We start from the raw sequence: 15,238 nt of genomic DNA, 5'->3' as shown, positions 1-15,238 counted from the left end.
AACTCGACGAGTTCAAGGAAAGACTCGACGAGTTGTAGCAAAATGTCGCGATTCTATTATAGGAAGGAACTCGATGAGTTCATGAAAGAACTCGACGAGTTGGGTTGCGATTTCAGGGTTTATGATTTATGGAACTCGGCGAGTTGATGGACCAACTCGGCAAGTTGAGTCAACCCAGAAGGTTGACTTTGACCAGAACGTTGACTTTGACCAGAGTTGACCCTTAAAGGGGTTATGAGTATGAAAGGGTAATTAAAGGATATTTTTATGTGTAGGAGTTTGAGAGGAGTTGATTCCAGAGCCGAGGACAGTTTTGTTACTTCACGACATTTGAGGTGAGTTACCTTCCAGTAGAAGTGGGTCGAAGGCACTAATGTTGGCCCACTAGTAGCTAATTATAGTAGAGATGATTGTGTTTGTGATAATTGTCTGGTATGACACTATCTGTTATGATTTATGTGCTAGTATGCTATGTTATTATGTGATAGTGGTAGGAGGAGTAGGTTAGACCCCGTAGCCGGTTGAGATAAACCGGAGGGTAGGTCGGGCACCCTAGATATGCCTGACAGTATGTTATGCTATGTATTATGTGGTATTGGTAAGGGGTGAAATAGTCCCCGTAGCCGGTTGAGATAAACCGCAGGGTAGGTCGAGCACCCAGATATGGTTGACATGGGTAGGTCGGGCACCCCAGATATGCCTGACAGGATAGGTCGAGCACCCAAATATGCTTGACATGGGTAGGTCGGGCACCCCAGATATGCCTGACAGGGTAGGTCGAGCACCCAGATATGATTGACATGGGTAGGTCGGGCACCCCAAATGTGCCTGACAGGGTAGGCCAGGCACCCAGATATGCCTAGTAGTATGTGTTTATGTGATATGATGGGGGAACTCACTAAGCTTTGTGCTTACGGTTTTCAGTTTTGGTTTCAGGTCCTTCTTCTTCGAAGGGAAAGGAGTCTGCATGATAGCAGCGCATCACACACGATTTTCCGCACATGAGATCTATGGGAGATGTATTGTGACATTATTTTTATATGACATGTTTGAGACATGGGTTTTGAGTATGATATGAGATGACATTATCGATGTTTTCAGATTACCGTTTTATAATTTCTTAATTAAAAATGAAATTTTTGGTCATGAATTTTGGGATGTTACACTATTGTCGAAATAAAATTGTTAATATCGGTGTCATATCTACGATTGTTTACGTTTTGCAAGATTATGATCGTAAAATCGAAGCGGGATCATGAAATCGAATCGAGATCAAAATATCCTACCAAAAAGAACTACTTTTCAAGTTTGCTTGCTTGATCTTGTTTGTATAGTACCTATTATAACTTGACGTTGATTAAGATATCGATGATAAAATTTCATTTAATTTATTAAGCATGGAACATAGTTCTTGTTGCTAAAAACTACAAAAATTAGGAAGAAAACAAATTAACAAGATTATTGTGACCATGTACAAAAAAAATGCATATGATCACAAAGAGAATAACATGAGTATCATGATATTTTATGTAATTTAAGATGAACCGAAGAAGTGGTGATATTTTATAAGGCTTTTTGTGACTTGTAATGCTTGATTTCAAGTTGAATAAGTGAATATTTGAAGCTCAACTATATAAAAAGACTAAAGACATGAGATTTGATCGGTTTAAGATCCTAATATAGATTTTGCTTCATATAGATCCTAGTGTGATCGGGGTCTTTTTTTGTTTCTAGGATTTTAAGATCCTAAGATCAAAATCTTAATTTTAACAACTATGGTCAAAACTTTTTCATCTTAAAATATTTTTAAATTTTCATGTGAATTTAGAAGCTCTATTTATCAGAGTTTTTAAAAATTTAATAGCATTTTATTAACTGCAAATAAGTTTTCTGAAAATTAAACTTTATTAGATTAGAATATAATTTGAGACTTTTGTTTGATGGCATTTATTTTGCAAAAAAAGAAAAAAAAAACTTAATTGAACAATATTTTTATGGATGCTTTAATAATAATAGAGTAAACTACACGAATGGTCTCTATGGTTTGGGGTAATTTGCGCATTTGATCTCTAACTTATTTTTTTTAACTCGAAAAGTCTCTACTGTTTGTTTTTGTTAAGATTTTGGTCCCTGCTATTTGTTTTTGTTACTCGTTTGGTCATTGTCTCACCTAAAAAGACTATTATTTAAATAGAAAAAAATGATGAGATAGGTAAGGTAATGTGAGGGGGTGGGATTGGGGTGTGTTTATTTAAATAAATTAAAAATTAAGAGCAAAATAGTTTTTTTAGGTAAAACTAGGACCAAGCGCTTAACAAAAATAAACAATAGGGACTTTCCGAGTTAAAAAATAAGTTAGGGACCAAACACGCAAATTACCCTAAACCATAGGGACCATTCGTGTAATTTACTCATAATAATATAAAAATGTACTAGATAAATAGAATTTTATTAGTTACAATATTAATGTATAATGTTAATAATATAAATCATAATAAAAATAATTTTAATATTATGAAGAATATTACAAGCAATATAATAACAGTAGAAATAAAATTTGGAAACATGTTGAAACCATGGTTGGTTTTCATTTTTTATTATTCTTGAACCGTTAAACACACATCCCATACTTGTCCCAAACTTTGAATCCTCGATTAAGAGACATACCCATGATTTGTTAACTTTGAACCCTTAAAGGCTAAGCTTTTGAACTAAAAGAAATCTTAATTTAAGTTATTTACAAAAGTTGAAATCAACATTTACTTAGAAACTTACAACACAGGGTACGAAAATGATGCCAACTTGCTTCATGTTGTTTATCAACATGCAACTTCTAATATCATATCATTTTAAATTGTATACCAGATATACACCCTGCTGCGATGCTAATGTCCACGTCATCACCATTTTCGCCACCAGCACCATCGGCGTCACCACCAACACGTAGAGGTTACTTATGCGAGGTTTGGCATCACTTGACTGCAAAAATTGACGATCCTAAAGCCGCAAAGAGGACTGATGCGATCTTAATAGTTGCATCAGTGATTGCAGCTATGAACTTCCAAGCAGTGATCAGCCCACCTCGTGGCATTTACCAAGAAACTAGATACAACCTCAAGCATCAGATATACAAAGCAGGAGAAGCCATTGGTGCTCATCTTGATCCACAGGGTGTTGAAAATAACAAGGTTAAATATTACAATCTCGTATTTATTTATAATCTAGAGGGTGTGATATGTACAAGTGTTATTCTTCTGGGTTTAAGTGATTTTACAGGAAATGCACGCGGATCTTAAATGGGTCAAGAAGACTTCGGGTTGAATCCAGGTTGAATCCATTTTACGTGGTTGGCATATAAAAGAAGAGAGAGAGTGTATCTGATCACAATTCTCGATCATTCTCTCATCTGGTTTCTTTCAACTTGAAGCTTTTCTCTACGATTAGGGTTTCTCTATGTTTAGAGTCTCTCATTGTTAGATCGTTAGTGTTTCAGTATATCTGTTGTTCTTTTCTTGTTGATCATTTGTTTCAGGTGAGTAGTTCTTAGTTCTTACATCCTCTGATTGTATTTTTAGTTTAGGGTTTGAGTGTTTTGTTATGAGAGTAGTTTAGGGCTTTTGTAGTGAGGTTTTTTTGTAAGTTCTTGCAAACCTTCTGTTTCTTTATCCTTAAATGATATAAGAAATGAAGATGTTGGGAAATTTGTGATTGTGAGCTTCTTAACATGGTATCAGAGCTACGGTGTAGTATCTGTTGAAGATCTTGGTGATTTGAAGACGATTTCGTGCAGGTTCGTCTTGCTCTCATCGTTATCTGGTTTTTTTTCTTTTCGTGTGTCTGTGGGTCCGATCGTCTTCTGATCGTTTCTTTGTTGATTACATCGTTTTTTTTTAAGAAACAAGTTACTGCGAAGCTGTTATGTCTTTTGCAGCTTGATGATATTGTTCGACTCTTGAGGATCTGTGGTTCGATCTTGGAGAAAAGCTTCTCTTCGTTTGGTCTGCTCACTTAATCCCTGCAAAAGGTTCAAGTTCTCTGTCAGGAACGGACAAGTGTCTGAAATAACTTTGGCAGAGAACAACCCTAGGGGAGGTGAGCGGTCTTCTGCCTTGCGAATTCTGCTTAGGACCACTGTGAGCGATTTCTTGTTCCCTTCTCAACTTTTTGTAGTTAGATGTGGGATTCCTGATGTCTTGAGTACATCAGTGACATATTTGTGTGCTTTTTTTGTACTTGATTCGTTTTTTATGATTTAGACTCTGTGTTGATTGTCTTGGGCCCCGACAAACAGTGGTGAACATCTGGACTTTAAGTCAACATAGGTGTCTGTTTTCTTTTAAGTTTTCTTGTTGTTTTTATTCTCTGTTGCTTGCTTCTTGTGTGTCTTTTGTGACTAATCATGGTTGGTGAAACACCTGAAGGGACTGGTACTCCCAAAGATGTTCCTGTTGATTTTGATGACCCATTGTACATTCATCCGTCTGATAATGCAGTTACTTCTATAATAACAATTAAATTGACTGGTAATGAAAACTTTCGAGTATGGCGTAGTGCTATGACTAGGGGCCTTAAGGCCAGGAATAAATTGGGTTTTGTAGATGGAACTATAACTCGTGAAAAAACTGATGACACTAAAAGTTCTAAATGGGAACGTGTAAATGCTGTTGTGTGTAATTGGTTGCTAGGATCAATATCCGAAACTATATATGCTAGTCATGTTTATTCTGATAATGCTAAAAGTATTTGGGATGAATTGTTTGAAACTTATAATAAGGCTGATGGTTCTGTAATTTTTAATATCCATCAGCAGATAAATACCTTAAAACAAAATGGTTCTTCTCTTTCAGACTATTATAATAAACTTGACTCTTTATGGAAAGAATTTGATGGTTTGACTAGTTTAACTGAATGTGTATGTGAGGCTGCTACTAAACTTAATGATCATTCTAAAATGATGAAATTAATGCAATTTTTGAGTGGTCTTGATGATGTGTATAATCAAGTTAAAAGTCACATTCTCTTAATGGAACCTTTACCTAATGTTAAAACAGCTTTTTCAATTCTTTCTAGAGAGGAGTCTCTTCAAAAGAATGGTTCTCTGAGTTTTGTTTCTTCTTCAAAACCTCAACTGTCTGTTTTTAATAGTAAGGTTACTGATTCAAAAAGAGGTCAAGGTCAAAATAGGTTTAGAAATCAAGGGTTACAGTGTAAGCATTGTAATCTTAAGGGTCACACCATAGAAAGATGTTATAAATTGATTGGTTATCCAAAAGATTTTAAACTAAAGAATGATAATAATAATAATCAAAATAAGTCTTTTTCTGTGAATTCTTCTTCTATTGTTCCAAACAACAATTCTGTAGTTTCCTCTGATTCTGTTCCTAGTAGTGAATGTCACTATCTCACAAGTGAACAGTATTCTAAATTTCTTCGTCTCATAAATGAGAACTCTGCTAGTGAGGATGTATCTGTTGCTGCAAATATGGCAGGTACATCAACATATTGTTTTAATTCCTTTGTTAGTTCAAATAATTCTCAAAGTTGGATTGTTGATTCTGGGGCAAATCAACATATGATTGCCTCAGAGTCACAGCTCCAAGACACTGTGGATGTGTCTAAACATAATCTTCTTGTAAAACATCCTAATGGTTCTTCTGCATCAATAAATAAGATTGGGAATATTCACTTATCCTCTAATCTTACTTTATTTGATGTTTTTGCTGTGCCAGATTTTAATGTTAATCTTTTGTCTGTACATAAATTGTGTAAGGATAATGGATGTGAGGTTACTTTTTCTGAACATAATTGTAAAATTCAGGATTCACTATCAAAGAATATGGTGGAGAATAGTAGAGAGTCTGGGGGACTATATTATCTAAATCATGTTCCCTCAGGTAATTCAGTTAGTCTAAATCATTCTAAATGTTGTGTTTCAAAGTTAACTTGGCATAGCAGACTTGGTCATCCTGCTGACCAAGCCTTAAACTCCTTAAAAGATAGATTGAAATTAGGAAATGAATCTCTTCCCCCTTGTGATGTGTGTCATAGAGCTAAACAGACTAGAGAGTCCTTTTCTCTTAGTCAACATAGTTCAACTCAGTTAGGTGAATTAATTCATCTAGATGTTTAGGGTCCCTATAGACTTGCTTCTGTAGAAGGGTTTAAGTATTTTTTGACTATTGTGGATGATTTTACTAGGGCTACTTGGGTTTTTCTCTTAAAGTCTAAAAGTGAAGTTTTTGATTGTTTTAAGTCTTTTGTGAATATTTTATTAAATCAATTTAGTGTTAATATTAAGGTTGTGCGCTCTGATAATGGTACTGAATTTGTTAATAATCAAATGAGATATTTTTGTATAGAATGAGGTATCATTCATCAGACTTCCTGTGCTTATACTCCACAACAAAATGGGGTTGTGGAAAGAAAGCACAGGCACATTCTTAATGTTGCACGGTCTCTTTTGTTTCAATTAGGAGTTCCTGTAAGGTTTTGGGCAGATGCTGTTTTAACCTCAGTGTTTTTGATAAATAGAATGCTACTTCAGTTTTAAATGGCTCTTCTCCCTATGAACTTGTTTTTAAAAAGGCCCCCAATTTTGATCATCTGAGAATTTTTGGTTGCCTTTGCTTTGCTGTCAAACAAAATATTAATGATAAGTTTTCTGAGCGTGCTGAAAAATGTATATTATTAGGATATTCATCTAATAAAAAGGCTTATAAACTTCTTAGTCTGGATACTAACACTTCTTTTATGTCCAGGGATGTGAAGTTTTATGAGTCTGTGTTTCCTTACAAATTAAAGTCAACAAATGTTGACAAAACTTTACATAATTTTGGCCCTAGTGATCCATTTTCCTATGATGATTTTGATACTAATGAATACTTAAATTATTCTATTAATCCTGATGAGTTGAGAATAGAGTCACAGTTGGATGGTGCTGATGCAGCCACTCACCTGGATGATATTAATTCTAATGATACTGTCAACCGTAGTGGCGAGGCAGTTGTGCCTCCTTCTGCTGATTTTGTTCCTTCTTCTTCTGATATATCTGAGGAAAGTAGTCAGTTACCCGTAATCCCTTCTGTTGAGCAGTCTGTAGGTTCTTCTAGGTCTAGACGTGAGTCACATATGCCTGTAAAGTTTGCTGATTATATTGTTGAAGGTAAATATAAATATGGCATTGAAAGATCTATCAATTATTCCTTATTAGATAATAACACAAAATGTTTTATTTCAAATTTAAATAAAACTGTTGAACCAAAAGATTATAAGGAAGCTTTAACTGATCCAAACTGGGTTAAAGCAATGAATGAAGAGATGGAAGCTCTTCATCGAAATAATACTTGGGAAATTACTAATTTGCCTAAAAATAGAAAACAATAGGTTGTAAGTGGGTTTTCAAAATTAAATACAAATCTAGTGGTGAAGTAGAAAGGTATAAAGCTCGCTTGGTAGCTAAAGGGTATAACCAAAGAGAAGGAATAGACTTTGAAGAAACTTTTTCTCCAGTTGCAAAAATTGTGACTGTTCGTATTGTTATTTCTTTGTCTGTTCATAATTCTTGGCATTTATATCAACTTGATATTAATAATGCTTTTTTATATGGTGATTTAACTGAGGATGTTTATATGTCTCTTCTTCCTGGATACTATTCTACTGGTGATTCTAGGGTTTGTAAACTTACTAAATCATTATATGGGTTAAAACAAGCCCCTAGAAAGTGGAATGAAAAACTTTGTTCTTCCTTATTTTTGTTTGGTTTTCAGCAAAGTATAAGTGACTATTCCTTATTTGTGAGAAAGTTTGAAGGTTCGTTGACTGTGTTACTTGTATATGTAGATGACATTATTTTGACTGGAAATTATGAACTTGAATTACAGAAAGTTAAAAATTTCATGAAAACTCAGTTTTTAATTAAAGATCTTGGAATTTTGAAGTATTTTTTGGGAATTGAAGTAGTAAGGTTTAATAATGGTTTATGCTTAAATCAAAGAAAATATTGTTTAGAGTTATTACATGAATATGGTATGCTTGGGTGTAAACCTGTAAGTACTCCTTTGGAAACAAATTTTATAATAGATTCTGGTGGAAAAGATAAAGAAAATGCTTTATTAGACAATAAAACTGAGTTTCAAAAACTTATAGGAAAATTGATATACTTAACTGTTACTAGACCCGATATTTCCTATGTTGTTCAAGTGCTTAGTCAATTCATGCATAGACCTAACAGGTCTCATCTAAAAGTTGCTTTTAGACTTTTAAGATATCTAAAGAATAGTCCAGGAAAGGGAGTAGCTATAACAAAATCTGATAGTTTTGAACTGAAAGGGTTTGTAGATGCTGACTGGGCTAAGTGCTTGACTACAAGAAAGTCAGTGTCTGGATATTTGGTCTATTTTAACAATTGTTTGATATCCTGGAAGAGTAAGAAACAATCTACTGTTTCTAGATCTTCTACTGAAGCTGAATATAGGGCTCTTGGTTCTGTTACATGTGAAATAATTTGGGTCTTAAAAATTTTGTTTGAGTTAGAAATTAAGGAATTAATTACAGTTTCAGTTTTTTGTGATAATGAGTCAACTATTAAGTTGGCTTTAAATCTTGTGTTTCATGAGAGGACAAAACATTTTGAAATTGATCTCCACTTTGTTAGGGAAAAAATTTCTAATGGAGTGATAAAATTGGTTAAAATTTGTTCCTCTGAACAAACTGCAGATATTCTTATTAAATCTTTAACTATAAAGCAACATGATTTTCTATCTAACAAAATGGGTCTTGTTGATGTTTTTAAAAAATGAAAAATAAATATTTCGATTGAGGGGGATGTTGAAAATAACAAGGTTAAATATTACAATCTCGTATTTATTTATAATCTAGAGGGTGTGATATGTACAAGTGTTATTCTTCTGGGTTTAAGTGATTTTACAGGAAATGCACGCGGATCTTAAATGGGTCAAGAAGACTTCGGGTTGAATCCAGGTTGAATCCATTTTACGTGGTTGGCATATAAAAGAAGAGAGAGAGTGTATCTGATCACAATTCTCGATCATTCTCTCATCTGGTTTCTCTCAACTTGAAGCTTTTCTCTGCGATTAGGGTTTCTCTATGTTTAGAGTCTCTCATTGTTAGATCGTTAGTGTTTCAGTATATCTGTTGTTCTTTTCTTGTTGATCATTTGTTTCAGGTGAGTAGTTCTTAGTTCTTACATCTTCTGATTGTATTGTTAGTTTAGGGTTTGAGTGTTCTGAGAGTAGTTTAGGGCTTTTGTAGTGAGGTTTTTTTGTAAGTTCTTGCAAACCTTCTGTTTCTTTATCCTTAAATGATATAAGAAATGAAGATGTTGGGAAATTTGTGATTGTGAGCTTCTTAACACAGGGGTATAAGAATTTCTATCTGGCTAACACCATTTCCTTTACTTCTTCTATGAGCGCCATTTTTCTGCTTCTTTGTAGCGTATCATTACAAAGAAGGATTTTCACGATCCTTACAATAGCCACCATGTTTGTAGCAGTTACGGCAACAACATACAGTTATGCGCTGGCGTTAGAATCCATCACGCCTTCACAGTTAAGAAAGGTCATGGCTTTTTGTACAAAAAATAGTCACGATGGCTTTGGTCGGGTGGCTAGTGGTGGCTACTTTAATCTTCTTCGGCTTCCTTTGGACTCAATATGAAGGGGCTCCAACGCATAAATGGCTTGTGAAGCATGTTCCTGCTTTACGCGACTTTAGTATTCATGAATGATGTTAACAGTTTGTATACTAATTGGCTTTTTAAAGCTAATTGTTGTTTTTACTTTCCCCGAATAAAAAGGCTTCGGCTTATAAATCCCCAATTTGAGCGGTTGTTTAAAGACTTCCAGTTTTAATATTATCGATAACCATGGGTTTCATTCATGCTTTGCTTAGAATTTAGATCGCACTAGTTCAGGACCATGTTTGGTTTTTGTCCAATGTCCACTTTAATTTTCTTAAAATATTTAATAATATCATATATTATTTATATCATTACATTTAGATCAAAGGTGGTAAATTTATAGTTTTACTAAGCATCGTTTGGTTTGTTGAATATTATCGGAAGCATTTGGAATTTCCTTAATATTCAGAATTTAGATGATTTGGAAATCTTATTGAAATTTAATTTGTCTTGCCCTTGATTGATAGGACATGAAAAAATAGTAACATACTTTCTGGAAATGTGATTGTCGGACTTAGACCGTTAAAATGTCATGGCTCTCTTGAAAAATGGCATTCCATTGACCCATATTTTATTACTTCTCTAATATCTTTTCTTAATGAAAATCAAAAGAATGTTGATCTCTCATTGAATTCATCTTATAATTTATTTTGTTGTATTTATGTATGTTACATTATCCTCATGTTCAATTTGTCATATATCAATGCATTTTCATTAACTATTGTGTTTTTTTAGTATACTCTAATGTATATTGCATCATTAAAATTTATGATTTTATCAAATATCTAAACTTAGAAGACGTAAATTGGATATTCATAATGGTGTATATATTTATTTTAAAACAAAATTATAAATTTACTCACAAAACTTCTATCATTGTAAATTAATAATTTTTTTGCAAATATTTGATTAGTCTTTACGATTTCAAATTATGAATGGTGTATTTTGTCTTTCTCAACTGTGGTTTTCACATGTTTAAACCTAGTTATTTATATGGATAATCTTATACATGTAGATAGACCTATAAAATAGGTCAAACATGAAATTCTGAGAGATGTTAAAAGCATTTTACAAAATTATAAATGTCTGAATCACCTTACTTTTCCTAATCTTGTTGGAGTCAAAAGGGTGAAAGTGAAACTGACATGTTACAATTGTTGATGTTGTACTTGAAACTTCGAGCCTAACACCCCGTTTCCGAGTTCAACTTAACGAAAGAAAGGAAAGAAAATGAGTGGAAATGAGAAGAAAATAAAAGAAATTGGTGTTCCCGAGTTTCATTAAAGGAGGGAAGTGGAAGGAAGTTGAGGGAAATGAGAGGATCACTTTCCCTCTTAACTTTCATTCCGATTTGGGAGGATTTGGAAAGAAAGAACAAAATGATTCATTTTCCTTCCGCTTCTCTCCAACTCGGAAACACAAAAGAAAATTTTGTTTTCCTTTCCTTTTGCTTCTTTTTTTTCATAACTTTCTTTTCTCTTCTCTTATTTTCTTTTGTTAAACTCGGGAACGAGGCGTAAGGTATGAAACGATGCCAATGGCTTCAAGTTGTTATATCTTCATTTCATGCTTCTTTAATTTCATTGATTAAAAGTTTAAGCCTTTCAATTTTATGGAGAAAGGTAAAAAAATTTAAAAACAATCCATACAAAATATATCGTTACAAGAATCTTACAAAAGCTTCAAAACAAATCCAATATCAAATACAACATCCAACACTTTTAATGTACATTTAAAGATTTTCACTTATAACTGTAGCAAGTTTTTTAATATACCATATTCTATAAAAGTTAAGAAATAACTAATTCCATATTACAATTACTATGATCTACTAAATAAGTATAAGTTACAAAAAAAAATGTTATTTTATTAGTAAATATTAAGAAATAGCTAACAACAATAATTCATTCCATTACCTTTCTTTCGTCATTCCTTTGGGTATGTTTTTGCACGAATCTTATCAGTTAGGCAAAAAAACAAACAAAAAAGATAATAACTTGTTAACTCCTACAGAAGTGAAAACTCTACATTTACGCATCAACAAGTCTAATAAGTAAATCTGAAATTCACATATCAATAACAAGCTAAACATAGCAAGAAACTAGAGAAATCCCAAACAACTTAACAATAAAGAAAACACTTGTACTTGGTTATGGGCGAGCTCTTTTGTTGCTGCTACAGGAAGGACATTTGTACTGCTTAATGTGTTCAGCTCTTGCAGGAGTGATCTTAACACACTTCCCATGAAACCACCTCTCACATATATCACAACAGATCCAAAACTCATCAGAAGCATAGTTTTCTCCACATGCTCCACATAAAGTATCTCCATGTTCATCTTCATCTTCATCTTCCATTTCATCTTCATCGTCTTTTCCTTGCATTTTTGCGTATTTCATCTGGGATTCAGATCCTCTCTGTATATATAGTTCAAAAAAGATTAATAAATTTAAGAATGATATTGTTTAGGATTTTGTTTTACTTACCCCTTTTGTGTTTGACTTGGATTTATTGCTACTGTGATTGGAAATTGAGGACTTTTCAGTTGTCTGTTTCTTGGCGTATACAGCCACCACCTCAAACACTGTTGGGAGATCGTTTATCATATTGAACAGACGTTTCCTGCATTAAAATTTGAATCTTTTTTAACACCAAAAAGAATATATTTTTTTATAGAAACTAATGGTACATAAGGGAATGTGTCTAGCTGATGTGGGACACTGACAGTGTAGACAAAGTCTCATATGTCCCATCAGTTTCGTTTTCTGATTTATATGTCAGTGTCCCACATCAGCTAGTGAATAAGCAAAATGGAATACCTGTCTGACTTGTCAAAACCAAATCTAGCACCAAAATAATACGCGACAGAAAGAAGCCATGCGTCACTATGGACAGCAACAAGAGACAACCAATCATTTTCTGGCATTCCATCACGTGCAAAATTGATACCTAATGCAGGTTCAGGGAGCTCAGGAGGGACCTCTTCTGCTGGTAGGTTAACCTCCCATTGTTCACTGGGGAATCCATATAGACAAAGGTTTTCCTTTTCTGAAATATAAAAGAATATAAATTATCAAAATACAACTTAAAAAGACTGATAGAGAAATAAAGAATCCATGTATATAACTTGTCGTATTAAACTGACACAAAGAAAACCAACAAGCACAAGTTTATTGCCAAGTGTGATGTAAGAAAGTGCCCTTTGTGAAAGATGTTGATTTATAAAAATTAAATATTCAAACCAGAGATAAAATCATAATTCAGGTGTTCAGGGGTCAATTATATCAAAGGCACATAGCATAATTGTACAAACACCTTTACAAAACAGTATAGTAAAGTGAAAACACTTCAAAGGAAAGAAGCATGTTGTGTACAAGAAAACAAAATAGCATCACATTCACAGCATTTCTTTTTTACAAATACTATGCAAAATCCCAGAAATCATGATTTGATTGTCACTACCAACATTTTGATGGATGATATTCCCCCACCCAAATCTCTCCTAACTTATAACATAGAAAGATTCTTTACCAAAGCACAAAATCCATGGCCAAAATCAAACCAAACCATTTGATAATACATGCAAAACTGAACATAAATGCAGCTTTTGATTTTGTACTCCGGTAGTCCACACAGATATACAAAAAGTAAGAAACAAACAAAAATATAATCACCGATCTTTACCAATCATGATTTGAAATACCAAAATACGCATTGAATTCTCTAATTTAGAAAGGTATTTTCTACAAAATTATATTTATACCCTACACGAATAGAAAGGGAGAGAAACAGCGCAAAACAGAAACCCTAATACAAACCTGGATCGCACTGCCGATAAAATCGCTCAACATCTGCACAATAAATGAAAATCGTTACAATTCGAAAACATCGTACAACGAAACTTGAAGAAATGAAGTTAAAGAGAAACCCTAAATTTATGAAAACTCTAACACGCCGGCTTAATAAGAGTTAAATATCGAATAACTATAAGAAAAAAACCGGCGTACCCGTGGTTAGGGCTTTTATCAAGCCATTACGACGACCTTGGTAATCTCTGTAAACTTCTTCAACAGTCCTTGGATTGTACACACCACCACGGCCTCCACCGTCCATTGTCGTCGTTCTCCGAGAAGATTTGATGTGGTACTATCACCTGATGCGACTTTGCGTCAACTGACAAAAAAAACTAGAATGAATTGCAGCTTTTCAAAAGGGATTTTGAGCAGCAATTAATACAAAAAACAAAAGAGATCGAGAGAGAGAAGAGAGAGAGAGAGAGAGAGGATTTGGATTTTGGAGAGGTTTATTTTCAAGGGGGGGAAAATATAAACAAGGCTTCCCCTTTCCCTTGAGGATCGATAACGTGGTATTTATTTATTGGTTCAAATAGGAGGACGTGGAAACTGTCTTTCAAATTTTACATCAACAAAATTACAAAAATGGTCCTTTTGGTTTTCAAATTTTACATTGAAAAAATTACAAAATGGTCCCTATTGTTTCAGAATCTTTCATTGTTAATCCTGTTTATAATTTGCTACAAAAATTAAGTTGAAATTACTATTTTACTCTTCAATTTTATTGCTATTTATTAATTATTTTATATTTAAATTAATATTTATTATATAAATGTATTACCTAACCCAAACCCCAATAAGACTTAGGTGATATTTGTTTTTAAAATATAAAATGTTTTCATCTTTTTCCATATCTACGAAATAAAATCTGCACCAAAAGTCTTTTTTCATGTCATTAGTCTTCGTTAAAAAAATTGTTTGCTTTTTTTAAGTCTTCATAAAAAAACCCAGTAGTGTTGGTGTTAGTAATGGCGGCATGGTAGTGGTGTTGGTGGTGGTGGAGGTGACGGAAGTGGTGGTGGTGGTGGTGGTGGCGGAGGTAGGAGAGGTGGGGGTGTGGGGCGAGGGTAGAGGTAGTGTTTTCATGGAGGGGTGGTGTTGTGGTGGTAGTGGTGACGGCGGTGGCAGTGGCAATGGAGGTGGAGGTGGGTGTGGAGGTGGTGACGGTGGTGGGCGATGGTTAGGGACGGTTCCACTATGGTGCCCATAGTGGCACCGACAACCCCTTATTTTTTCGGATACAGTGTAAAAAATTTCGAAATTTTCGTTTTTTCTACATTTGTGTCACTACGTAAAAGGAAAAATGTGCCACCGGCAACACCTACGTCACCACTATGAGGATCATTGATGTGACTAAAAAGGTTATGGGCAAAAATCAATAATCTAGAAAAAAGTAAAGATCATTTATGTAAGGAAAATCTCCATAAATGTCCCATTATTTTTGGAAATTTAACAATTAATTCTCAAAAAAAATAGTTTTGAATAAACTAGTCCAAAAAATCCTCAAAATTCTTGACTTTAGTTTCTTTTGACTTGTTCAGCAAGTCATGAGACTAAATCGTTAATTTTTCCAAAATAATTGGACTTTTCTACAGATTTCCTCAAAAATTATATATAATATATAAACGTATATGTATTTATATGTATTTTTTAGTATTTTTATATATTTTTTCACGTATTTAGGTAT

General features: G+C 33.7%; 2 protein-coding genes across 2 annotated transcripts; one reads left to right on the top strand and one right to left on the bottom strand.

Annotated features, from left to right (window-relative positions):
- Nucleotides 1-4,399: 4,399 nt before the first annotated feature.
- Nucleotides 4,400-8,798, top strand: LOC145113664 (uncharacterized). The gene is made up of 4 exons (XM_079049727.1): nt 4,400-5,894; nt 6,692-7,162; nt 7,384-7,670; nt 7,767-8,798. The coding sequence occupies exons 1-4, from the start codon at nt 4,400-4,402 to the stop codon at nt 8,796-8,798; spliced, it is 3,285 nt and encodes a 1,094-aa protein (XP_078905853.1).
- A 2,887-nt stretch (nt 8,799-11,685) lies between these two features.
- Nucleotides 11,686-13,984, bottom strand: LOC145117371 (PHD finger protein ALFIN-LIKE 4-like). The gene is made up of 5 exons (XM_079053668.1): nt 13,705-13,984; nt 13,516-13,548; nt 12,517-12,745; nt 12,184-12,319; nt 11,686-12,114 (listed from the first exon to the last, which is right to left on the bottom strand). The coding sequence occupies exons 1-5, from the start codon at nt 13,808-13,810 to the stop codon at nt 11,848-11,850; spliced, it is 771 nt and encodes a 256-aa protein (XP_078909794.1). The 5' UTR covers nt 13,811-13,984; the 3' UTR covers nt 11,686-11,847.
- Nucleotides 13,985-15,238: the final 1,254 nt, after the last annotated feature.

The sequence above is a fragment of the Lactuca virosa genome, chromosome 5 (assembly GCF_052849685.1).
Source record: "Lactuca virosa cultivar CGN04683 chromosome 5, Lactuca_virosa_CGN04683_v6, whole genome shotgun sequence".
In the NCBI taxonomy this organism is placed as follows: domain Eukaryota; kingdom Viridiplantae; phylum Streptophyta; class Magnoliopsida; order Asterales; family Asteraceae; genus Lactuca; species Lactuca virosa.
The sequence above is the reverse complement of the archived record's forward strand: the minus strand, read 5'-3'. Positions and strand labels throughout refer to the sequence as shown.

Coding starts and splice junctions, on each gene's coding strand:
- LOC145113664 (XM_079049727.1), top strand. CDS start 4,400: ATGGTTGGTGAAACACCTGAAGGGACTGGTACTCCCAAAGATGTTCCT. Junction 7,163..7,383: donor TGCTGATTATATTGTTGAAG/GTAAATATAAAT, acceptor AGAAAACAATAG/GTTGTAAGTGGGTTTTCAAA. Junction 7,671..7,766: donor ATTCTACTGGTGATTCTAGG/GTTTGTAAACTT, acceptor TTTGGTTTTCAG/CAAAGTATAAGTGACTATTC.
- LOC145117371 (XM_079053668.1), bottom strand. CDS start 13,810: ATGGACGGTGGAGGCCGTGGTGGTGTGTACAATCCAAGGACTGTTGAA. Junction 12,746..13,515: donor TTATCGGCAGTGCGATCCAG/GTTTGTATTAGG, acceptor TTTATATTTCAG/AAAAGGAAAACCTTTGTCTA. Junction 12,320..12,516: donor GGTTTTGACAAGTCAGACAG/GTATTCCATTTT, acceptor ATTTTAATGCAG/GAAACGTCTGTTCAATATGA.